We start from the raw sequence: 26,668 nt of genomic DNA, 5'->3' as shown, positions 1-26,668 counted from the left end.
TGTTCACAAGTATTTCCTCAGCATATTGAGTCCTGCAAATAATTACTTTTTGTAAGACCAAATAAATTTTAATTGAATGTTTGCTCTTTTATATGCTGTCTGTTCCATTTCAAGATTGTAAGGTTAGCCCTAGTTTTATTTTTCATAATAAAACCATTGGCTTAATTTGCTGTCTCACTGTAGGATTACACTTACTTGTTTATTTTAATAAAGGGGAGCTTTTCAAAGTGTATCTTTCTGATGGTTCAAAAAATGTACCTTCTCTTTTTCTCTTTGCAGATTTATCCAAGAACAGATTAACTGAAGTTCCTACAGAGCTGTGCCATTTTGTGTCACTTGAAACACTAAATCTGTACCACAATTGTATTAAAATTATACCAGATGCCATAGTAAACTTGCAAATGCTAACTTACTTAAATTTGAGGTAAGTTTAACTTTGCCACATTTTTTATTTGCAAATGTTTAAAGCTTTTTTTTTGTCTGCACTTTGTGTGTTTCTGGAACAACTGACTACGTGTTTCATTTTGTTGGAAGCATTAATGCAAAACCTCATTGGGTGTATATACAGCTCTGTATGAAGGCATTATAAAAGCCAGAATGTAAAACTAATTATTTAAAGAAAGGCCAAGTAATATTAATCCCTTTCTTTCTGTTATTGTTCTAGCAAATTCAGAATGGTAATCACATCATCACAATTGGACTCTTTTAATTCTCTTCTGATGATAAATTTTGTGAAATTCAACATACTTTTTGTAGTTAAAAAGATGGAAGGACAGTTATTTTTTAAGAAAACCTTCAAATACTCTAGGAAAGAGCAGTTAATATGTTAATACTGTTGAGCTTAAAGTTTCTTCTGGAAATTAATCCATGAATCACAAGAAATTAGTATTTTCAATCATCTGGAGATCACAAAGATTCATGACATTTGTCATCTTTAAGTTCTAGCTTCTTGAATAATTGTTACTAGAATGAGAACCTAAATCTCTTGGAAGTTTTCTAACAAAGTCTACCTTTCTTGCAACTCCTTTTAATGAAAATTTTCTGCTCGCACCCCCACCCCCCCCGCCAAATGTGGTATGAAAAATAAAATGGCATGCCAGTTACTTAAAAAAATGTTCTGTCAATTTTAGGAATAAGTAAGAGACAAAAAGACTTAATGTGAGTCTTGGAAAGAAATGAACCATTGATGGTACCAGAATTTTTCACTGTATTACCTGGGTTAATATCATAGAATCATAGAACAATAAGTACCAAGTAATCTTCAACTGTAAGTGTGCTTTGGAGGAATTGAGAAAATAACTATTTTATCTGTAATTTTGTTTGTCTTTTGGTTGGAACAAAAGACATCCACTATACTGCTGCATAAAACTATAGGAATGTCTAAGTACTTGTAAAAAACTCTCTCAGTTGACTTTCCTGTATTCACTAGGAAGGGAAACAGCTGTTCTAGGTGACAGCCAGACTTGTTGCAATGTCATTAAACTGATACAATGCATTTTTTTCCAGAGTGGTGAATTCCACAATACTGTTTAGTCAGTAGTGATCATAGTTTTGATGTGCCAGTGTTTTCTTAATGATTGTCAGTTGAAAATTTAAATTTTGTCTGCATAAAATCTGACCCATGAAAATGAAGGAATTTTACAACTCTCAGACTTTATGTGAGTATACAGTAGAATGTTTCTGGTGGTTTTAACAGTTGGGTTTTTTTGTTTTGTTACAGTCGAAATCAGCTTTCTTCTTTGCCAGCTTGCCTGTGTGGTCTTCCTCTAAAAGTCTTGATCGCAAGTAACAATAAGCTAGGTTCCCTTCCAGAAGAGATAGGTCAGCTAAAACAGTTAATGGAACTGGTATGTTACTGATCTGTTTTTATTTTTTATTTTGGCTTTGGTTTATTTAATTAGAAACAGCGAATTCAGTTTGCAAATATATTTGAATAAATGCCTAATACTATACTGCAGGTTAAAGAATTTTTAACTTCTCAAGTCTCAAGTGTGTTGGGTAGTAACACAATAGTTTCCTTTATGCCCTTCAGAATCCTTCTAAACAACATCAGTGCTCTTCGTTCATTCAAAACTCAATTTCTAAGTTCATCATCATTACCAGTTTGACTCACCGCTTATTTTGCTGTATCAAGTTCATAGTTCTGGCATTAGGCTTTGCAAACCCATGTCCCCCTCTGTAGCAGCCTCCCCTTCTGCTTCCTTTCCTCTCTGTTATTACTTACTGTCTGCTTACCACATTGTATTCCACTGGCAATGCTGGTCTTATCAGTCTATTTTAATTTTATTTTGCTATTTTTGTCATGCAAGCTTCCTTTCCTGGAAAACTCATCTAAACAAATCTACAAAAATATTATATTCCTCTTATTTTCAAAGCTGTCCACACGGCTATGGTTTCTGCAAGCAATAGATCATCTATGATAGGTTGTCTAGTAAATGACAGTCTGAAAAGGCAAAAATTATTTGGTGCCTTAACTTAAAATTCATTTAATTGCACATGTTTTTTGAAATGTATGTGGAAAATGTATACAAGAGAACACTTCCCTTTCTTCTCTTTTATCTTCCTCTTTTGTATATTGTAGGCTGAGACTCTGAATTTTCTATGGCAGATGCATTATATCTTCTGGTTATTTCTGTTCACCTTGACCTCTTAAGATACAAATTGACGAATAAACAACATTTTAACACTGCTAATTTATGCATAGTAAAACAATGTTATTTGAACTTTCTTCCATGTGCTGATACCTCCATTAACAAGCATTTATCTTGCTCATCTTTTGGGTATCTGAAAGTGCCTGCTTATCACATTATTATTTTTATAACAGTAGTTTCTCTTTCTAAATTAAGTTACAGAAATTGAGCTGACCTTGCTTTAGGCCCCAGTCCTAACCCAGTACGTTCTTCCTATGTGGAGTGAAGTGACAACTGTGAGGCTTTTTTCCTTCTAGTATTCTTTTTGTGCAGTGTCCTGTGGTATCAGGCTTCCATTATTTGTTACAGCTGATCCGTCTGATGAGTTCTGGGCTAATGAGTTCTTCCCTGAGCTAAAGACTACCAAGTTTGTTTTGTTGTGTTTGGTGAGCATTATTATGGGTTTAATTAGATTACTGAAATTGTTTTGATTTAATTAAACCTTCAAAAATGTGTTAGGCTATAGCATTGTTTCTGTTTTGGTTCTGTTTTCATGGTTCCAAGTTTTATATATAATTAAAGTTGAACAGTATTAAACACATCCTACTTTAGAGGATGGGATGACAGAATAGATAATAAACAACGATTGGAACCTCTTAGCTCTTGATTGCTTCTAGTTTAAATGAGCCTAGCTTACTGTTGAGGAGCTCACGTGAAATAATTGAAAGACTTGGCCTGATTCTGTCTGGTCAAAATCACTCGTTTTATTCTATTAGCTGAGGTCTGTGATAATATTTTCAGCAAAGAGCTACTGAGGTGCTTTCGTATCTAATTTCCGCTCCAATTTCAAATTTCAACCCTTCCAGTAAGGTGAACTAGCATTGCTGACACTGGAAGTGTTTCATTTGTAACAGGTTGTATGTAGCTTAATAGAAGCCCTTATCCTTATTTTAGAATTTTGAAAAGTTAAAAACTAAAAGCTTGAAAATCAATGGAGATTATAGTTAAAGGAGATGGGGGATTGTTTGGTTTGTTTAAGCACATCATGGGTTTAACTTCTGGAATACTGGATTTTCATACTACTTTCCAGTTACAGTACCGTTTCAGTGTTACTCTTTGTCATGAAGGACACAACAATTCCTGCTCTAAAAATATTTCAAATGAGAGGCTATGGCAGCATGTTACTTTGGTAGCCTGGAAGAATTATGAAAGCTGAAGAAAGTCTGATGTTAGTTCATTGTGTTTAGAAGGGGTAGGGGGGAAGCGAATAACAAGTTTTTGTTAAGTTGGGCATGGTTGTGTTCAGATGACCCGATTACTTAGCTTGATGCCACCACGAGTGTTTGGTACGTTTCCAGGGAAAGGAGTTGCATTATTTAGCTGGAAATGACTAAACTGTGATGTACTGGGAGAAGCAAAAGGTGGTAGGATTGACAGCCAGGATCTGTATTGGCATATATAATATAATGCAGTTTAGATAATAAGGTGGTCATTGTTCTAAAAAGAGTAAAAAGCGAAAAGAAAGATTAAGTCTTACTGCAGTTGTTGCACAAAGTATTCAGCTGTGTGAGAGCAATGCCAGCCTTAATAGCATGTGGCCTCCAAGCAACACTGTCACCCAGCCCTCTGGCAGGGCATGCTGTTGTTTTGGCACATAGGCAGTGCTGGTGCTTAGCTGGCCCACAGGATTGATCCTGAGAGGTGACAGATGCCACCTGGCTGCTTGCAGTTCTTGTATTACTAGGACTTTACCAAGCACCCTCAGGTTCCCAAGGTGTTTCACAAGCTGCATGCAGTAAAATCTGTATGTACATAGCAAATGGATTTTTTTTTTTAATCTAACTTTTTGAAGCAAATTTTGCCTCTGTAGTCACTCTACAATGATGTAAATGTAGTTTGCTGCAAATGAGGTCAGATCCTTCCAACTATCTCTGCTTTTTTCCCCTCCATCCTCCAAAATGGGGTAGGCAGTTCTTTTTCTATTACATGTATATATTTATATACATTTCATACCTGTGGCGTAGAATGACTTAGATATTACTTGCAGTAAATTTTCAGGTACTCTTGAATTTTAGGGTTCTGGGTTATATAGATCTGACAGCTATCTTACAGGCATGAAGATAAGATATAAAATAAATTATTCTGCCTGTGGGATATATTACAATTATTTTCAAAATTTGGTTGCGAAACTTACTTTTATTTGCAGCTGTGTAATTCAATCAGACCTCTACTGTCAGCCAGGAAGATGAGTGCAAAACTGGTTTGAAGAGCATCTGAAACTTACTTTCTGTCAAAGAGAAGTAACTGGGCAGAGGTGGCTCAGTAATTGTAGCCAAAACTGTCAGATGTACAGTGAAATTCTATTGTGTCCTATCAGGCAGTATTGCACTTCTGCCGCCTTCATTTAACAGCCTTCTCCATCTCTGGGGTGCTCCTGTGTGATGTTGGAAGCCCTTAAATCTCTCAGCTGGGATTTAGGTCTTTCACCTCTTTCATCTAATCTGGGCCAGCAGCTTGACAAAGTGGTGGGAGCTGCTGCCTTCTGTCGCCTAGAAGGATCCATGTGCTCATGCGCTATGTAACTTCTTTTTACCGTTTTGTATGGCTTGTGTGTCACAAGCTCTGATAGAATGCCCATGCTTTTTAGGAAAAACAGCTCGGTGAGGAGTCCCAAGTTTTAAAATGAATGTAAGGAGGAAGTTTTCCTCAATTTGGATGGTTTGAATCAGCTCCTGTGTGTGTGTCAATAAATACGTGAATATGGAGCCAAATATATTTGGTTTTCTGGTTATATTTGCTGAATTTTATTGGTTTAAGACCATTTAAACTTTACCATAATCAAAAGAAAAATGTCCATGATATTTTTTCTCACACCATTGATCTTCATGCCACAGAAATTAATTTTTAATTTAATTATGCCTTACATTTCTCTAATCTTGAGAAATTCTGTTGTGATGGCAGGACATGGCATAACTCATGAGAACAAAATAGAATTAATGCAAGAATTCTGACCTTCAGCAAACACTAGCCCCATGGAACTTGAGTAGGTGTTTGCACTTCAGTTGGCTGCAGATGTCCATGAAGGGAAAATTCCAAACTGCTGGTTGTGTAGTTTCGTAAAAAAATTAACTTGAAAATCATAGGTGTTTGACTTTGGTAGTATTGCTTCCAAAGTCTCTGTCACCTACACACTCATGAAATTTAATAATAGTCAAGAGCATAACTAGAAATAATGTTGTAGGTCTTTGTTTTCCACGGCTATTCAAACAAAGTAATAATAAAAAGAAAAAGTTGGACTGCAGTGTTTAGTAGGATAAAGGATACTACTGTCCCTAGAGATCTTGTGAATGTTGTCATGCTGTCATAACAGATCAGTCTTATTGAGGATGTTTTGAACAGTTGTAAGTGGACTTTGTTTTTGAGGCTACACTGCCAGGCTTTTTTGTTTTGGTTTTGGGCTTTTTTTGGACTTCCTTTAAAATCCTGTGTGTCTTTCCCTGACTGGTTCTGATGCGTGTACGTAAGTGCACTTGGTCTAGAGTTTCTCTGCCACAAGGTGACTTTAAATTAAAATTCTGTGCTCTAAAAATTGAGTATCTAATTATGAAGTCGTTTAAAGCCTGTAAATTAAAAATAGGACAGTAAAGCTTTAAAAATAAATGATCTGGGAACAGTGCAATTAACCATACTTTGTGGCAACTTGGGCAAAAGATGCACTCATTAACTGGAATTTTTAATTTCCTTGTCTAAAAGCTAAAATAATTTCCTGACTGTTTTGACAAGGGAAGGAAACTTTGGCAGCAGTGAGATTCTGTTACAAGAAGAAGCTTTTCTGATACAGCAAGCAGCATTGCCAGATCACATTTTGCTTTTAGTATAATTTTTCGTTAACTAGTTTTTAGGCTTGTAGATAGAGAGTTAGTGTAATGCTTTTGACTAGTATTCAAACAACTATCTTGCAAGCAACTGTCTTGCAAGCGAAAGAGGTGACTTGGAAATCCGACTGACTTCTAGAAATGTTGTAGTTGTAAGAGCTCCCAATCTTGTATAAATCCATTTGAAACAATCAAGAGAGTAGGAGTGAACATTGTAAAAGTATTCCATTGGCTAGTCAGGAAAATTGGCCTTGCACCACTTAGCTCTCATACTATGAAATACTGTTTCCTTTTTTTAATGCAGAAATGTATGCATAATTGGCACATTACTCAAATTTACAGGTTGCCTAGGATGCAAGCAGAGGTCTGTGTCCTTTTGATTTCACATTTAGTATACACCATTTGGCAGCAATGATAGCTGGTATTGGAAAACTATCTTGTTTTAAGACTGACTTAATCCAAGAACTTGGTCTTTAGCATGCATTCATAGCAGTTTCTTGTTAGCAGTAGTGTTAAAAGTATAATATTTGTTACAGCAGTAATACTGCATATGAACTTGTTGCTTGAAATTATGCTTAGTGTAGCTAGACCCTATACTTTCAATTCAGCTTCACAGCAGTTACTCCTGTAGGAATGCTGAAATGAGGATGGGTTCCAATTTCATCTGGATTATTAAATTATCATAATCAGACCTACTTAGAACCTGTCCAGACAGTTAAGAAGTACCTTTTACAATAATATGTTGAATATCTATGTAGTACTCAACAAGACCTGTTGTGGTTTATTATGGCCTACTATGTGATGTGATAAACATGTGCTTTTCCTGAGTATCATTACAGAATGCTATTGCTGTTTTCTCTCTCTTTTTTTATTATTTTTATTTATTTTTAATTTTCCTTAAATGTTCCCTCCAGAAGAGCAGGAACTTTAAAAATAGTCATATCCACACACTGGCAGTTTTGAATTTCATCCAAACATATTTGGTTACATAATAATCATACCGAGTTCTTTATATGGATAAAAGTTAAAAACAAAAATGTAAAACATCTTAAGCAAATGGCTTGAAACGTTTCTATAGAAATTAAATTAACTTCCAAAATTAACTTGTTCTCCAAATAAGAATTTGCTCTGGGTTTTAAGTGATGTGCAAGTATTTTCTCACATATTTAGTTTTGCTTTGTGAAGACAGGGCATAGAAGTTTCCATGTTTTCAGGTTAATAAAATGTTACAAGGGTAATAGCAAATTAGCTACAATTTCACATCTGTATTATTTAACATTTAGGAGCCAAATGTTCATTTTTTCTATTATTACTGTTTTGCTGTAGGATGTCAGCTGTAATGAAATCACAGCTTTGCCACAGCAGATAGGCCAGCTGAGATCTTTAAAAGAACTGAACGTCAGAAGAAATTACCTCGAAGTTTTACCCCAAGGTAAAAACAGAAAACCAAAAAATCCTAATGCCGTTACAGTAGGTCTTTTTATTAGCATTTTGAAAGTATTTTTTTTAATCACGTAAGTAAATATGATTAAAAAGTAGTGATTACTTTGTGTTCAAATCTATTCCTTTTGAGTTTGCAGAATATAACATTCATTAAGTAACAGTGTGTGAGGTTTTTTTAATGAATTATTTTTATGATTCTAGACATCTTTTAAGCTGCACAAGTACTTATCTGTGAATGCAGTATGGGAACTATCAGCTGAGTTTCAGGAAAAAAAAAAAAGTATTTATTTTAAAATCTGCTGTCACTTGTATAACAATAATACTCTCTTCGTTTCCCAGTATAGAATGGAGTAAATGTTGATCATATTCCTGCCTAGGTTTGTATTTTTCCTGAATGTGAAAGAAGTTTTGTCTAGAAATATTTTATTGTTTTATGGCAAAAATAAATACAGATATAACACCTTCTCTCTTTTTTGTTACTTTTAGAACTAGTACAGCTTCCCTTGGTAAAGTTCGACTTTTCCTGCAATAAAGTGCTTGTGATTCCAATTTGTTTTAGAAAGATGGTGCAGTTACAAGTATTACTGCTTGAGAATAATCCTTTACAGTCACCACCAGCACAAGTAAGTAACATCACTAGTTGTGCCTTAATATTGGGTGGACAATATTATAGCCTATAAAATGTCCCTTTCTGCAGTTGCAGTCTTCTGAACTTCAGTCATCACAGACATTAGCTGTTGATATATAAATAAGACATGGAAAATATCCTATGTTCTGTGTATGAGTCTGTGCACCGCCTGAACCAACATGAATCTAGATTTCCATTCTGTTAGCTGCCTATTTATTTTTGTCATTCCTATCTGCATATGGAACTCAATGTTGGAATATGTTTTATATATATATAAAAATATGTATATTATATAAATATATATTTTGAAAAAGAAACGTGAGAAACTTCCTGGATAATTTTTCTCTCTGTTAAGAACCCAGTTCTAGACGGTTCTACAGTGATTTATTATTAGCTTAAAAAATATACAGATGGTCTAGAACATAACCCATGTAAACTTAATTTAATTTAGAGTATAAATTTATAGATTGTGATACATAGAGAAATCAGAAGTCCTCTTCTGAACTGTAGGCCATGCTGAGAAATGATGATGATAAATGAATGCAACCTGTGCTGTCTGCTGAAGGACAACTTTCTTGTTGTTGACTTACTGGACAGTAGATTCAAACTACATCTCTGAAAGCTGAAATTGTTCTAGATCACTCGCTGTTGAAATACTTGGGAGTTTTTATTACGTTGAAGAAATGCTTTTCATAACGAGTGGTGATGCTGGTCCTAAACTCAAAAGGTACAGAGCAAGTTTCAGCAAGAACTTGAGCTAGAAGTTTGCAGTTAAAGAAAAAAAATATGAGGTGCAGGTGAAATGCATCAAAGATGCTCGGACACTAGTAAAAACAATGTGACTGAGAGTATAAGGGACATGCTGATTAATTACCTGTCATTATTGACTAATTTTGGAAAATAATTATTCAGTTTACGGTTAGTAATAGGCCATATGATGTGTTTTACTGTAACTCTTTTTGAGTGAAAAGTAAAATATATTCTTTTCTTGTTTTCTGTCTTACTCTCTGGGTGTGTTTATACTAGTACACACAAATAATTGATTGGGTTATTGAAGTAGTTATTAGTAATTAAAAAAAAAATAATCCCTTTTCCTTTTTGTAATATCTGTTTTGACAATATGAGTTGGTTTTCAGCAAGTTTTATGCTAAATGACATTTGGAATAAATTATTCCTTTCATTCTAGTTATAAACCTAAATTATTTTTCTTATCTAACAGATTTGTACAAAGGGTAAGGTGCATATATTCAAATATCTGACTGTACAGGCCTGTCAGATTAAAACAGCAGACTCGCTGTATCTTAATGCCATTGAACAGCAGCATTTGCCACAACCCGTGGAAGAGAGGTGTGTATGAAAATCTCACTTGGTTTTTTCATGTAACACTTACAAACAAAGTGAAGTAAATATATTTATAACTTTAGTTTCCAGAGTTTCACTTGTTTAGATGCTGTTTAGAGTGTACTGTTTTGAACAGAGATTTGTTTTTCTTTGATATATTTTATTCTAGTGAAATCCCTATAAAAATTTATAAGAAAATTATTTTTGACAATCGGTTCTGATTAATGTTAGCAGCACATTAGGAAAGACCTTAGAAGTGAACCTTAGTTTAAATCTAACCTCTTACTAGTAGACTTCTGGAATATATTGGAAATTATTCAGGTGGTAGTATCATTAGGTGTTGGAACTTTCTTGTAAATCTATTATCACATTAAATAAGTTTTAATTTCTTGTGTTGTTTTGTGATTTGTATGTTGTTATACAGTCATCACATAGTTGTGCTAAGCTTTTTTTGTTCATCCTGAGGCTTATCCATCCAGCCAGTAGAACTGCATGAATGTTGAGACCCTTTTGAAGTGAAATGTGCTAATTTGTTAGCAAAATGAAAGACAAAATCTTTAATGTCTTGCATCAAACATCTAGGAAATGTCATCTTGTATTGTACTTTAAGGACAAGAACAAGATACGAAGCAGCTCCTTTCTATAAGAATCTCCATAGCTAATTGGAAAGCAGCTTTTAGTCAGCTTGCTCTTTGCTAACATGGGAAGTTAATATAACCAATCAGAGAAAGTATGATAATGCTGAATTTTTGGAGAGAAATACTCAATAAAAAACAAGTGTTGATGTAAATAATACCAGAGAGATTGCTGCTAACAAACACCCTGGGGGAAAAAAAAAACAACAACAAAACAAACAAAAGAACTGTTACGGAATCTCTGTTTCATTCATCTAGATAAGGTCTCAAGCAAACTGTTTTCCTCCATGTATGTTTGGAGACACCTTTTTGAATTTCTATCAGATAAATTCCAAAGGTGGAAAGAATCCAGGATGAAGAGTAAATTTTCCATTTGGGAACACATACTGGTTTTCTGTTGTGTTCTTTTAGTATACAAGAAAATTGTCAGGAATATCATGTCCTGTATGATGCTTTGGTCATATAGGAGTATATAGGTTAGAGTAAGGGGATAGTGCTGTGTAGATACCAGTTGGTAACTAACAGCTAATGCTCTATCACATAATAATTAGGAATTTTTTATTTTGGAGGATAACTTCACCCTTACAAAGAAAAAACATAACCCAGACAGGATTTCCATAGGCAGTTTCTACACAGAATCCTTAGTGTTTACTGATAAAAGATAGTTTAAGATTGGTCTTAATCAGATACCTTATTCATGTGAAGACTGATAAACTTTTTTAAAATTGCTATGTGAATTAGAATTCAGTGTTTCAGCTTTCAGGATTGCAAATGAGGGGATAATAAAGCATATTTTAAAAGAAAGTTAGGTGATGAGAGTGTTGCACCTAATAGTGTGCTTTAAAATGAGTAGAGGTCACACTAGGTGATGAAACCAGAAGAGAGAGCAGTTGCCAGTTATAATAATTTATAGTAATTTTCTTGAAACCCTAAATTTCAAAGTCTATTTTAAAGCACCAAAAGGAGGTTTCTGTGTTAATAAGTACTTCAAGCCGCAGGGAGATATCAGTTAATTTTTAATGCATCAATGGTTGCAATTAAATCAGTTAACTCCAGTTTGAGTTCAACTAGTTTAGTTGCTTATCACGTGGCTAAATGACTTTAGTCAGACTCCTGTGCTACTTAGCTAGTAACTAAGCATTTTTACCTACTGTATAGACAAAAGCAAGCTTTATAGCAGATTATTTCTGTTGTTTTCATAAATCCTTAGGCTAACCAGCCATTCCATCTGTTCTATTTTACTATCACCAGACTGCAAATTTATAGTTTGTAACCATACTAGGCTATTTCACCCTCTGCCATTAAGACTGGTTGGAATTTTGCTTTGATTTAAGTGAAACCAGGGCAGAATTCTAATGGTAAATGCTATGATAACTTTTTATTGATTTATTTTTTTATGTAGCATCGATGACATCTACCCAAGTAAAAAGGACTCAGATTCAGGTGTTGGTAGTGATAATGGAGATAAACGTTTGTCAGCAACAGAGGTAAGTTGCCTGAATTTTATGTCCACCTCCCCTTCCAGCACCCGTTATTTGACTATATTAAAATACAGTTGGGTAACAATCTGAATACATTTTTCACCATCAAAACTGTGCAACCACATCCTTGAATGTATGAATTTTTTGCTAAGAAATGGCTGCAACTAGGATAAAAGGAGACTGGGATGGTTGTTTTTGTCTGTACGCTTTCTGGAGAGGGCAGTAAGATACTTGCTTACAAATGGTCGACAACCTACAAGCAGTGAAAACTCACTAGTTTTAAGGCAGTTTATGTAATCTAGAGGAAGAGGACCAAACCAGAATCCACGTCTGCTATTTCTAATAAAGTAAATGTCCAAACAGGTTACACGCCTGGCTTCTTTTCATGTGTTTTCTCTCTGACTGATGACTCTTTCTTGTTGGGAATTAACAGGAGTTCAGTGTGCCCAGTCGTGCTGGGTTCTGTGGTGTCGTGGTTATGGCACTTTGCTGTAGCATAAGAACTTCAGAAGCTTTGCAGATCTTAATGCGTTTACACACTCTGGCAGTGAGGCAGTGCTGGAAACAAGCCTTCAGAATTTTTCCTGAACTATGTTGTCTGACTGAGCAAAGAAAGGATACTGAGACTAGTGTTGGCCTAAGCAGTTAGAGCTGACTTTCCTAGGCCTTTTTTCTGAAGCACTGTTCAGCTGAACAGGGCACTAAATCTATTTGGAGTTGAACTGAATAAATAAGGGTAAGTAAATGATTTGCAATATAATTCAGCAATGATCTTTCTGAAATGTACAGATAATGGGATTTGTGGTTTAACCTAATGCAAAATATTCAGATCACAGTAAAATAATCTGCTTCTTGCTACTTAAAATAATTTTGCGTTGATTCTTTAGCGTTTCTGTCTTCCTTTGAGGAAAAAAGATTCTGTTGCTTTTGAAACAGATGTATAAAGAATCAAGGTTAAGTAGTGAATTTGTAATTACTCAAAAGCAAATTGAAAACTAATTCATTTACACACTGATTGGTTTTTTAAAATACAAAAGCACTTAAAGAAAACCCCACGGGGATTTCTAAGTGTTTGGGCAAGTTTTCTTGCTAGATGAATGAAGCAGAATTATTGTGATTTCTAACCAGACTTCTAACGGTTTCCCTGTAGTTATAAGAGCATCCAGTCCATTCAGAGATGCTTACAAATTGTTTTGCCTTTCTTACACTTCCTGGAGCTGAGTTAGCTTGTTAATGAAACATTCCAGAATTTCCTCTTTAGCTATAAATAACACCTTTAGAAAATAGATCATCTTTCCTGTAATCAAAGTGTAACAATTGGAATGGTGCAAAAAAATGTTTTAACGACAACCGTGAACTGATACATTTTTATTAGCGCAAAGGCTTTTTGTATGAGAACTGTTTGCTCATTCCAACCCCTCCTGACTACTGCTCTACTATTAATGAGAAAATAAATTGCAATCAGTAATCCCAAATGTATTAGGTAGTAAACTCACCACTCACTTTTCCTTCTGATGTGACCTTTAATACCTGTTACACATGAGAATTGTGCAAGAAATATTAGCATGTTGTGAATACACATTCACATACATTGTTAATTACAATCAGAAATCTACATTCCAAATATTAGATAAACATTAAATGATCTATCATAAAGTGATCATTAAAACACTTTTTTGGAAGATTTTTATAAATACATCAGACACATAAAGCCAAACTACAGTTTAGTCTAAAGGACAGTGGCTGTTGAGTTTCAGATCTTTTACAGAAAAGACTACAATGTCATTTTGCATTTATGTAATTTTAAAACAATAACTTAAAAGGATCACTGGTTTATATACTAATGTAATTTTTAGCAAGCTTGCTAATTAGCTTTGGGTCCATACACATAGGAGGGAGTACTTGATGAAATGAATAATTTTATGTATTTCTGTATCTGCTTGTAGGGCCATGAGGCTTTGAGCAACCTGGTCTGGTGGAAGGTGTCCCTGCCTGTGGCAGGGGGGTTGGAACTGGGTGATCTTTAAGTTCCCTTCCAACCCAAACCGTTCTATGATTATTGAGTTAGTTCTTCAGAGCTATAGTCATCTTGGGCATTTCAAGTAAAAGGTGTCTTGTAGTATTGCTCTAAAATTATCATGGCAACTTGAAGGCAAGTTCTGCTTTAAGGTAGTGCACACATGTACCTCATCTTTTAGGAACAGTGTAGCATTTTGATTGATTTTCCACCTCCCTTTGGCCTTATTTTTTCCTTAGTTTAAAATTCATTAGAACAAGAAGGTACTTGTTAAGATCCAGATGGTGTCCCTGCTTTATTACTCATAAGAGTGATGCATTAGACCAGCAAGAATGTATACGAAGATTCTTTCAAAATGCATCATTTGAATTCAGTGTTGGAATAATTTTAGGTATTTTTGATTTACGTGTCTATTGTCTTCTGTTGCTAGATGAATAAAAATAAAACTGGGGATGAAGGAAGTGAGATACAGTATTTCACCTGTCAAGGAGCAATACTTTTGTATTATTGCAGGCTGCTTTGGACAGTTTCTATTTCATAGTATACTGGCAGGAAACACCTGGAAAATCAATTGCAGAATTCTGTAGACCCTGAAAATAAGACCTAGCCTGTTAAAGGAATAATTTTCTGTTTCCAAATTGAATGGAAAGTGGCTTTTTTTTACACCAACACTCCAAAATGTTTTCCTAAAATCTGTGTGTTACATTGTGGAGAAAAAAGTCTTGCCTGGTTTGGTATTCAGAACTTGTAATAGTGTGTATAGAACATTTTGCTGTAATCTTTTCACATGATAGTTGTGAACTTAACAAAACATGAATCTTTGATCTAGAATAACTAAATTTAGTGCTTAAATGTCACATGAGATACAACCCGAGAGAAAGAAAAGGAACTCTCCTGTAACCCTGGTTGTCTGAATGAATTTATGCTGTGCATGTGTGTTTTGGGTTTTTTTTTTTTTAAAGCTGTTGGATTGTCATTGTTTCAAGTCTAAGAGAACTAGTGACTTTTGTGCTTAGAATACTTGGAGTTTGTTTATTTTCTGAGATATTAATTTGTTTAATTTTAAAATAAGATTTCTTTTAAAATTTAAAACTTACTTTAAAAATTGACAAATAGGGACAGTACTGCAGTGTTAGTTCACTTCGTTATAAAACTTCATCATTTTGATAAGGCTTTATCAAGTCCTTGAACATCATTTTGTTTTTTTCTCTTTAAGCAGAAGAATAGAGCCAGCGAACTCATAGAGTTAATAACATGCAGTTTATTCATGTAGAAGAACATTTATGGTGGTCCACGTTTACAAAATGTTTTAAGTCCAGGGTATTCTTACCAAATAGGAAATACCACACGTATCTTTGATACATTTTTTTAAAAGCAAAGCAGATTTGCTCTTTCCCTTATCACAAACGTTAGCTTCAGGCTTAAAAAAAAATATTTTCTATGTGGAATATGAACATTTAAAGGTAGGCATGATTCTACTAGAAGCTAGTGACTGTGGAATTGACTGACAGATTGTATGTAACAATCTCCTGTTCCATTATGGATCTTGTGTTACAATGGCCTGAACTGATAAAACAGGGAAATACCGTTTCTTTAAAAATATGTATTCTTAAAGGACATGGAAAAAATGCTATATATGTATTACAGCAGTTACAGTTACAGAATACACGTATGGAATATGTACGTGCAGAGTAACGAGCTACAGAAACACCAAGCACCTAAAGAATGAGCAATGCAGGGGATCTGTTGGGAAATACATTTGCAAAGCTCTGAGAGACTGTTGTAGTGGTAAGCTGTATATCTCGGGAGAGCAGGAATAAGAACTTGTCCGCTTCTGCAAACTGTGTTTTTTGCTGTAGTTCACCTCAGGAGAGAATGTGAAGAGGTCCTGCTGTGAGCAGGTCGCTGCCGGTCCTGCAGAACCGCAGAGCCCCTGTGGCATGGGACAGCAGTGAAGCCTAGTGTGTCAGCGCTGCTTCTTGTAGCCACTATCTGTAAAGTCATGCACAGGAGAAGCTTGTAAATAAAAGTAGTGTATGTTATTGTGCTGACTAATGCAGTGGAAAGAAATGGATGAGCTTTTAAGTCTGAAGAAAAGCTAGTATTCTAGAGAGTTTATGCTTTTTTTCAGCTCTACCAGTTAAGGTAGTAAAAGATGTTGCTTCAGCCTACAAAGTTCATCTTACTTGCTTCAAGTATTGAATCAACATGCTGCATGGTAAAGCAGGGGAGAAATGTCTTGGGGGGGGGGAAGAAAAAAGGACTGTGATACGAGGCTCGGTTTTCCTACAGACTTTGGTGGCTACAAGGAGGCTCTATTTCCAGCTGACCCAGGAAGGTGCACAGAGAGCAGCACAGTGCAGTGGTGTCTCTGCAAGAAAAGACTCATGCAGTGAGAAGATAGGAAAAGAGGATAGATTAATTGCTCTGCTTGGCAGGCCTCCCGTGAGGATGTATTCAGCATGGCTACATCTTCCTGGTCATGTTAGATCTCTGGTTTCCTCTCCCATATTAGTTTGCCACTCTTTAGTGAGCACTCTTCTTAATATGTACATTTTTATCAGTCTTTGAGCTAAAGCCAGTGTTTCTCTTGTTTCTCCTTAGCCATCTGATGAAGATACTGTCAGCTTTAATGTTCCAATGTCGGACATTGTGGAAGAAGATCAGATTGTGAAGGAAGATTCAGGTCACCACGCTAACTCAAGAAAAGGTTGGAATGTTTTAAAAAAAAAAAAAAGGTGGAAGTTAAATACAGGGATAATTCCATGTATAAGACTGTAAATTCAGTTTGCAAAAATCACAGCCCAACAAGCATCCAGCTTACAGCAGTCTACACAACTTTACATGAAATCCATTTTATTTACTGCTGTTTTTCTTTGGAATTTCCAGTGTTTAATTTTACACTGGTTAAATGCCTTATTAAATGGATTTTTCTTGCAGATATTCTAGTTGAAGAACAGGTTTTTTCACTACCCTATGCATTTTAATTTTTTTGTAATAAATGCCTGCCTACCCAAAAGGCTTTAAGCATGCATATGCAGTCATGTGAAAAAGGAAAAAAAAGTGTGCTACTCTAGAACATTTTTTAACTATACTGAATTGAAGTCCTTATAGTAATTTTCTATAGCAATTCCAACGAACTTATTACACCTTGTCTCAAGAGTTAGTAAGTTCTGGTTCTGACTGGGGGAAGAAAAGTGAGAGTCAGTTTAAACCAGGCTTCCCAACCAGTAAATCAATGTGTAGTAATTTATTAAATGTACAAATTAACAATGTACAAAAGCAGAGTCAATTTCTGTAGTTGGCCTTAAGTATATAAAACCTTATTAATCAAAGTCAGCGTTACCTCTGGAAACAGATTCCAGAGGTATCAGATTTTGCGAGAAGGTGTAGTTTTATCTAGATTTTGTTAAAAGTAACATGTTTTTCTAAAATATCTACATACTGAGAAACAATGTTTCTCCAAGGTCTGCATATACTAATGATAAATTGCAGGGTGAAGCTAGTGAGTTGCATATGGAAACTGCATAAATAGGAGATCAGCCTTTCCCTGGTGTTACATACTAGGTTAAATGGACTTCAGTTGCGATACTCATCAGAATTTAGTAGAATGTGAAGTGAGATAGTAGGAGCATTAACATCCTACAGTGTTTATTAGCAAACTGGAGAAGGTAAGTTACAGGATCAGACCACTTCAAACAGAAGAGAAAATTATTACTGCCTCATGCCCCTGCGAATAGTGTGTGTGAGCAAGAGATTGGCATGGGCTCTGAAGGCTCTGAATCATTTTGTTTGAGTTCTGCTAGGAGTCTCGAGTGTTTGTTATAGCATAACGACTCTGAAGTTGTGTTAAACTGTGAGTCACTGGCTGAGACATCTGAATGTCTTAAAATACTCTGCAGCTCTGTTCTTGTACTGGTACGGGCAAGACAGACTTGGTGTAGTTCAAAACAGACTCCATCAATGCCTTTTGTGGTGTTTCTGATCTACAACTGTATGAGCCCAGGGTATTGATTTGTTACAACTTGGAAGTGAATTGGCATCGTTCATTAAAATGCAAAGGTCTTAACTTGCTTGAAGTTTTTAATGTGCTTCGAATTTAAACTTTGTGTTTGAGCTCTATAATTTAATACACTTAAATTATGTAGAGTAACAAATGTTGAACTGAACCAGAAATCATTCTTCTATCTTTTTTTATTGTTGTTATTAGTGGAATTCCATCAAGGATCTTCTCACTTGATTGTCAATGATAAATCCAGAGAAAGAGGAAACGAGTTCGATGAATCAGATACACTTACTACTGAATTTATGAGTTACATTAAGGCAAGTTTGTGAAGATTTCAAGTGCGGGGAAATATCTTCGTTACTTTCATAAATATAGAGCAAACAGGAATGACAAACTGCAGACATTTTAATGAATAAGAGACTGCAATTGATACTCATTGTCACAAAAGACATGGAAGGCAAAAATAAACAGGTAGATTTAAAGTGATTATAATTAATCTAGGAGGCCAATTTACCCCTAACTCTCTAGTACATGTGAGAGTTAATCCTTAAACTGTTTAAGGCCTTAAGAAAAGGTGGCAGGTATGTTTTGTACTATTTGCTTTGTATTTTGAATAGAGCAACTTTTGCATTTGTTATGTTAGTAGAATGCAAGAAGACTTTCAGTGTTAGTTGTGATGGCTAAAATTATGAAATAATGTTATGGTATTAAAATACATTTTCTTAAATGTTTAAAAATTATAGTAGAAATTGAGAGATCTATAAAGACAAATCTAAAATAAAATCTATTGTTCTAGGAACCTACCTCTTACAAGATTTGGCCACTTCCTTTCTTAATGGATTTAGGGAGTATACACCGACTCTATGAACTTTGTAGTTTTGCTAGATCCTGTGTAATGCAAAGATATTTGAGAAATAGTAGTGTTTTGAAGCATTCCTGTGGACATGATGTCTCCTCTTGATTTATAGGCAAGAAGGGATTATCTAGTATGGATATTTTTAGACTGGTTTTCTCCTTCTGTGAAGATTCTTAAAGGGTGCAAAGAGGCATTGTGTCTCTTCCATCTTCCATCCCTTATAGGAAAAAACGTGCTTGGAAATAACAGTGGGAAGAGAAAGGATGTGGCCTTCAGCTTCTTGGAAACAGACTTCTGGTTGTGCAAAAGAGCTTTTTATTTGAGCAACCTTTTTGTGTTTTTCTACAACAAAACTGTTACAGATCTTCAGCTGGTTGCAGAGTCTCTGAGGTGGTAACCACAGAGGACTAGCATTTAAAAACAAAGTTAAAAAAGAAACCCCAAACTTTTCCCTTCCATAGTCACTGAAGACATGTAGCTATCAGGAAACTTCATTTATATAGTAAATACATGTTGCTTATTATTTTTTTATTATTTACAAATACATATGTGAATTCAGTAGTGTTGATTATTGGGAAGAGTTACTTATAATTGCTGGATGTTTAGGACACTACAAGTTATCTTATATTGGCTTGTTCTTTTGTGACTTCTGTACTAAAAAAAGATTGATGGATATTTTTTAGATAGTTAAGTGTTATGAGTAGTAGTGTTTTAAGGTAGTCAAAATCTTAATAAATGATCATAGATTTCCTGCATACAAATTTTCAGCAAGTGCGCACATTTGAGGTGAATGAACTAGGGAAAAGGGGACAGAATACTTCCATCCTCCCCTGACAAAGGGGTACACACCTCTGAAGCTGCCCATACATTATATTATGTATATACTTTGTGTTTGCTTTCCTCCTTCTTCTCACTTCATCATCTTGATTTTCAGTAGTGTACCATTTGAGGACTATTCCCTTGGGAATATCCTCTATTATGATAAGAAAATAGTATCTAAAATGATGTGTTGCAGGCACTGGTTGAGTAAAATATAAGTAGCTGTATCAAATTTCAGTATAAGAATACTGCTAAGTGAGCAGTATTTCTTTTAATTTTGAGATCTTAACATTATGGCAGTTGAGATCAGCAGTTGGTGACTTGAATGGGTAGTACATCCATTTTATTCTGAGGATTTTGAACTTGGGGCATTTTGCTTCTTGTGCGGATTTCTAAGTCTGTTGTCTTTGGTTTATATTAGTCACGTACTCTAGAATCCCTTTTGGGACAGTGGAGGTCTTCTAAAATGGAAATTCTGGTTAACCAAACCATACATAAAATCAGTACAGCTTGCAGTGCAAAAGAGGAGCTTAGCCTTGGAGAATTTTGTAATTTTTCAAATGTTAGCCCTAATTTGTATGGCTTTATTTGTTATCTATATAGTTACGCCCAGAGACTGAGGATCACCTTCTAGAATAAGTGCTGCATTTTTGTCATCTTATAATATGTGCCCCCCTTCTGGGAAAAATCACATACTTCATTCTTGTAAGGAGAAGAAAAAGAAAAAAGGATGGCTTTATTCATTCTACTGGGGATTGGCACTGGGAAATGGGCCATCTTTGGGGAATGTTAGAGAAGCTGGTACACTCTTCAGTGACACATCTGGCAGAGTTGGATAGCATTTATTGGTACAGGGTGATGCGACTGATGTGCCAAACGCATGACTCAAAAGAGGATAAGCATTTCTGTTTTCTGCTATTCATTCTTTACTAGTCCAAATGCACTTCCATTCAGAGAGCCTTTGTCTTTACTGGCAGCTGAACTACTTCAGTGTTCCTGCCTATCTGAGATGAAAGAGAAAACAAAATTGCAAAGCACCAAGTGGAAGCATAAAAGAGAGATTTAAGTTTTCTAATACTCATAGGTAGGACAGTGGGAGCTCTAAGTTATGCCTACATTGAACCCAAAGTATCCGGCTGACCAATATGAATTCTTGCACGCTGTGTTGGTTCTGATTTGTTCTAAAAAAACTTATTCATGGCTGTTAAAATTGTCAAGTAGGAATCCTGTTAATAATTATGGATGAAGTACATAATTGCTACTGTTCACATATGTGGAATTTCCTTCCTCTGTAAACAAATTTGGCTCTGGTAGGGGACCAGGTAAGAGGAGAGTTAGGGTCGTGCATAACAGAAGCATGTTTTGCATGCTAGAAAGGCACAAATGAAATCTGGGACATAGAATAAAGAATTCTCATGTTGCTTGACTTTCTTTTTACTATTAAAGGAGGGTAAGGGCTGTTGACCTCAATAAAATCTGAACAGTGAATAGAAGACCTTGTAATCAGTGTCTTAAAAGGGGGTAGAGTGAGGAGTGGAGCAGAAGTGTAGAATTGCTTCAGCTAGCCACCCTAAACTGTTACATAAATTAGGTCAGTGCTGAGTCTGAAAGCAAAATTTATCTGCCTAATTCATTGCAAAGTTCAGTTCTCACTATCAGTTTGTCTGCTTGCAGAGCAGAGCAGCGGAGTGTGATGAATTATTGAGAATAGAAGAGGACGCACAATGGCAAACAGAGGAACTGTAAGTATTTTTTGTGTATCTGTAGGTAATTAGCTGTGTCGTTTAATTAGATTGACCAGCACTGGCAGTTCCTTATCAGTTAATAATTTTGTAGACTTTGAGGCATGACAGAAGCACAGGCTTGCACTTTGTGTGTGCTCAAAGCTTTACACATTATTGCTGAATAGGTTGGATGTTATATTACAACTAATTAATTCGTATGCACCAAAAATGTTGTAATATTTTTTTACCTACGTAGAATGCAAGCTTTTTAATTAAGTATTTTGATATTTGGTCTGTTTGGCATAGGTAAAAAAGGATTTTATCAAAATTTGTGAGCTCTAAATTTAATCTACATTTAAAATTAAATTTAATTGGAAAAAAATCCCTCAGTCTTTTTCCTTCTTTTGTCATAATTTTAAGCAATCATTAATTCATAGACATTAGTTCAAGAGCAGAGCAAGTGAATGTCAGTTGCTGAAGTGAGCATATAAGAAAAGGACATGTAACATGACAGTGTACTGCGAAGTTGTCACTCAGCAGAACAGTGGAGTCTTATATGATTTAAAAACAAAAACTGAAGGAAGGGGAGAATAAGTACTTTCTGAAAGAGCTTTTTTGGAAGGACTAACAGGAGATTATGTTTCTAAACCCCAAAAAGAATTACAACTGTTGAAAAGCAAAAGCATGCTGGTCCGTTAAAAGAAGCATCGTATTTAGCACTTGTGTTAAAACGATACATGTGATGAGTGCAGTTAATTGGAGTCAAATATTGGTAAATTTCAATTTTACAAGTCAGTTTTTAATTGGATGCTAAAAGTTTTAGTTCATCGCATCTGTTTATGTAAGTAGGTATTAGATTGTCGGGCTTTGCTAAGGACAAAGTGCTGGAGAATTTTTTCAGAAGAAACTCGTTCCATAAGTCCAGCACATGCTAGTGTGCACGGAGGCTGGTTTTTCCCCTCTATAGTATTTGCACGCCAGTTGGAAGATACAGCTCACAAACTGAAATTCAGACTACCCTTAATAATTGCTGCTGTTGTACCTCTTTTTTTTTTGAATGCTTTTGTTTTCTGTTATAGAATAAATATGTCAGAAGAACAAACTATTGATATAGCAATGATAGAACAACTAAGAGAAGCAGTAGATTTATTACAGGATCCCAACAGGTATGCTTACAATAGCTGGTGTGTTAATGTATTTAAAGTTTTTGTGAATGACTTGAGTTCTTTTTTAACTGGTAATTGAAAGTTCTCCAGAGTTATAAAGTGTTTTGTTAGCGTACTGATTTGTTTCAGGAGGCTCTTAGATAATTAAGAAGGAAAGTTACATTCTCTCTCTGAGTATCTAGACAAGATTACCAGTAAATTAATTCCCACTAAATTAAGAAGTATTTCAGGTATAGAAGAACCCTAAATTTAGAATTAGACACACGCCTCAACCATTCATCTTGTGTACACTACTGTGATTTTTTCTGAAGTTTTGGCTAGGATTGTCACATTTCCTCTAGGGACTATAAACTCTCCTCTACTTTTCATGCTTAGTGTGTTTTGTGGGAATGGAGAAGGTCGTCTGGCCTGGCTTCATTCCAACTCGCTGGAGCACGTAAAGGAGGTGCCCCAATTAGTGGTGTAGTCTCCCTCTGAAATCAAATGGAGAAAGAGGAAGAGGCAGCTGGATAAGTTACTTAGATTTCTCGTGACTACAGAAGGCAAGGCTTTATAATTTAGGTGCCTATTTTAAGTGATTGCAGTCAGGTGGAATGGCTCTGGATCGGTGACTAAGCAGTGGAGTAAGTATTTAAAAGAAAATAAATGCTTGTCCTACTGAAAAGGACTGACAGGAGTGACATAGGTAGTTCTGTCCAGGTGCTTGCTCTTGCTTTTCTTTGTGTAATCACCTTCAGAAATTAAGTTAATTTCAAAACTCATTTTTTTTTCTGTTACTTCTATGAGGCAGCTGATTTACAGCTTCATTTCTCTGAAGACTAGAAACCTCCTTGTCACTTCCAACCTTAAGTGTCCTTGTTTCTCCTTCCTCCTCTGGCCAGTTCAATGTAGACATTTGTTCTTGCGACTACACTGCGCTTTAGTTTTAAATGCCTATTTTGATACTGCTGTTCTTTCACCTAGCAGACCTTTGTGCTTTTTAGGACAGAAATTCATTCCTGTTAGTATTTCTAGAGACAGTTATCTGGCTTTATTTTGAATCATATAAAGAATACTTGAATTCTTGAATCATATACTAAATGCTTGAATCACAAGAATTTTTGCTTAATAAAAAGATCATGCAAATTAGGGAAGGTTTTTGGTTCCCGTGGTTTTTGTGAAATAGTAAACCATTGCTTCTGCACCTCATATGAGGCTTATTACTTTTTGGGAGAAGTGTTGCAATTAAAAAAGGAAAAAGGTTGGTTTGGAAAAAAGCGACGTTAAAAAAATTTCAGTTGTTAGCTTTATAAATTTTGTCATTTTGGGTTTTTTGTTAAATATTGCCCCAATACTTCCTGCATATTTAGTCTTTCTAACTAAATTTAAAAGGGCAATAAAATACAGAAAAATAATCTGGTTTTCCATGTATATTCAGATGTGCTTTCATTAGTAAATTTGAAATGTGGCTTTAAAAATTCTAATCATGTCATGCATGTCTGTATTTTTCTATTATTTTTTTTTTTACGTGGTGTGGGGGGTGTTTGTGGCTGCACATTTTTTTTCTAATGTTAAAATATGAGTATTTATTTCACTGAGAACTATATAGGCTTTTCAATGTATGCCTCCAGTTTAACATCCAGACTTATCCAGCAAAGTACACCTGGGTGCCTAATACTTACCAAATGATGCTGTAGATTTTAAATCCTCTGGGCCATGGATATCTCATAATTTCTTTTATGATTACGGGATTAATGGCAGTTTGTTATATACTTGCATTATATAAAGCAGTAAAGAGAAAATTTTGATCTTCATACTCGATAGTTTTTGTATCTTTATCCAGATCCACAAAGGAATTTAAATGCTTCCATTACTCCTCAGTTTAAGATGCACAAAAGCTTTCATGTGCTTTTAACTTAAACCTAGAGCATGTCAAAAATTAAAACGTTCCCCAGAGAAGTTTCTTTTGTGCAGCGGTATAACTGTAATCACCTAGTCAGGATAACCTAGCTGAAATAACTGACTCTAGCCAGAATTATCCTTATCTCACACTGAAGACCATTTAGGAGTTAGAAAGAGAAACCACTGAAGGGGCTGAAACAGTAGGTGATGCTGACATACCTACCATGCGCTGACTGGAGTTCGGTGTAGAGCATGTCAATTGGAGCTATTTTCGCTAGCAGATATGACTATCAAACTTGTAAAAGGCTTGTCTAGTTGCTGCTGTCCTAGGGTTCTGCAGAGTTCCAAATCTGCATACCCTATGTGCACATAAGCAGCATTTCAGTTCTGGAAAGGGAAAAGATTTTGGGCTTGACCCTTTTCAGTATTTTCAGATGTTTGCTTCAGATTCCTATATTCCCTTTCCTACATTCATTGCTTTCAGATCATTGTCCGTTGTGAATTTATTGTTGCACTGCTTTATTTTCATGCACTGTAAACTAAATTTGAATATATGACCAGGGCTGTGGCTCCTATTTGAACACAGAGTGCTAGAGGTTCGATATAGGAATCTACACTCTCCTAGATAAAGGCATGGTTGTTGGTGGTAAACAGGTGTCTCTTTTGATGCAAGCTGTTGCTCAGGGTGACATTTTGCAGATGAAGGCATTAGCATTGCTTTGACTAAACTGCTGACAGTGAAGCATCAGGAGGCATTTCAAAAAAATTTGTTGAGATAACACTGAGCAGGTTGAAACCATGACTATAAAAGTGTTTCATATATCCATGTTTGAAATTAAATACTGAACAGAATGATTATCAAAACTATACCCCAGTGCAATGTTTTTATTTCAAACCTTGCAGATTAAGCATGGATATTTCAGAGAGCAGTGGTGTGAATCTGTATCCCATGGAACCAGCAACAGCTTTAGAATTTCAGGAGTCTACAGTAAAGTGTGTTTATCTACCTTTTCTAGAAAAAAATAATGCATTTGTTAGATTCATCATATTCAGGTTTCTACACAATGAATTACATATTTGCATTTGTTTATCTTTATACATAGCGGTCAAATGCAGATGGAGATGTCTTCCCTTGGTCAGGTATGTTAATGAGTGTATTATTACAAAATGGCGGAGAGGCGGGAAAGACAGGAAATAAGTCAATAATTTCATTAATTATTAAGCTACCAAGTAGGGAAGGGAAAAATTTAGTAGGCTGGAGGACAAAACTGATTCTTCTTTAGCATTTTTACAGAATTGTTTTTATTTTGTTATATGTGTACATACAGGTTTTTTCTGGGTTTATCAGTTAGTTTTTCATCTTACTTTTTTTTTCCCCGTGTGTAACTTTCCCTGTGTGTGACAGTTCATAGCTCAGCTGTGCACAGTTGTCTACCATCCCACCCACGTCTCCCTGTTCTGGTGTAGGAAAACAGTACATTCATTAAAGATAACCCCAAAATATTTTGTAAACTGAAAATTAGTGCTTTTCCTGAGCACCGTCACTGTAGTTACCAAGATTATATAAAGTATGATTTGGAATTTTACAGTGTGATACATGCTGTATTATTCAATCTGTATCTGTATCTGACTGGGGAACTGGTATTCTTTATGAAGTACTTTGTGTAGATTTACATTATCTACCTGTTATCACTGGCACTGCAAGTATATAGTATCTGTTTGCCTCTCTGTTTGCTTTTCATCAGAGTGTTTTTAAGAAATACTTCTGAGGTAGTGTTGCGCAAAAAAGATACAATTCTGTATCCAGTGATATGCAGTCTAAAGAGTTATTTATCTTACAGAGAGAAAATGCTGAAGAGGAACTAGAATTTCAGAGGAGGAGAGAGTTGATTATGGAGAAAACAAAGCCTGAAGTGACAACTTATGAACAGGGTGAAAAATGGTCGTTGACTCAGGTATGGAGGTGTCTAGATGCAATAAACCTGAAAACATTTGGAATGGATCATTGCATTTGGTCACTTTATGTGTTGAGGTAACAGTGGGTTTAGGTCCATTGGGGTTTTTGCCTTCACGTGAATGTCAGGGTTTGGCTGTAAATGGGAAGATGATTAAGACCTATCTCTCGGGGGGGAAAAAAAAAGAAAGTCTTTTCTTCCAATAAAAGCT

At 35.4% G+C, this 26,668-nt stretch overlaps 1 protein-coding gene across 3 annotated transcripts in view; it reads left to right on the top strand.

The window, feature by feature from the left end:
* LRCH1 (leucine rich repeats and calponin homology domain containing 1) overlaps positions 1–26,668 on the top strand; it is a 125,378-nt gene that overhangs the window by 62,040 nt on the left and 36,670 nt on the right. The window contains exons 2-14 of one of the 3 annotated variants that reach the window (XM_086481954.1): positions 280–424; positions 1,721–1,847; positions 7,832–7,937; positions 8,435–8,571; positions 9,796–9,923; positions 11,955–12,039; positions 16,655–16,760; positions 18,261–18,373; positions 21,406–21,473; positions 22,535–22,621; positions 25,406–25,495; positions 25,606–25,642; positions 26,344–26,457. In XM_086481954.1, the coding sequence (XP_086338080.1) occupies positions 280–424; positions 1,721–1,847; positions 7,832–7,937; positions 8,435–8,571; positions 9,796–9,923; positions 11,955–12,039; positions 16,655–16,760; positions 18,261–18,373; positions 21,406–21,473; positions 22,535–22,621; positions 25,406–25,495; positions 25,606–25,642; positions 26,344–26,457 (1,343 nt within the window). Of the gene's footprint in view, positions 1–279; positions 425–1,720; positions 1,848–7,831; positions 7,938–8,434; positions 8,572–9,795; positions 9,924–11,954; positions 12,040–16,654; positions 16,761–18,260; positions 18,374–21,405; positions 21,474–22,534; positions 22,624–25,398; positions 25,496–25,605; positions 25,643–26,343; positions 26,458–26,668 lie in introns of all 3 variants that reach the window. The other 2 variants (XM_086481952.1, XM_086481953.1) reach the window with 2 other exon arrangements.

This window comes from Leptosomus discolor, chromosome 1 (assembly GCF_034619465.1).
Source record: "Leptosomus discolor isolate bLepDis1 chromosome 1, bLepDis1.hap2, whole genome shotgun sequence".
Lineage (NCBI taxonomy): Eukaryota > Metazoa > Chordata > Aves > Leptosomiformes > Leptosomidae > Leptosomus > Leptosomus discolor.
Note: the sequence above shows the minus strand (reverse complement) of the source record. Positions and strands in the feature narration are given on the sequence as shown.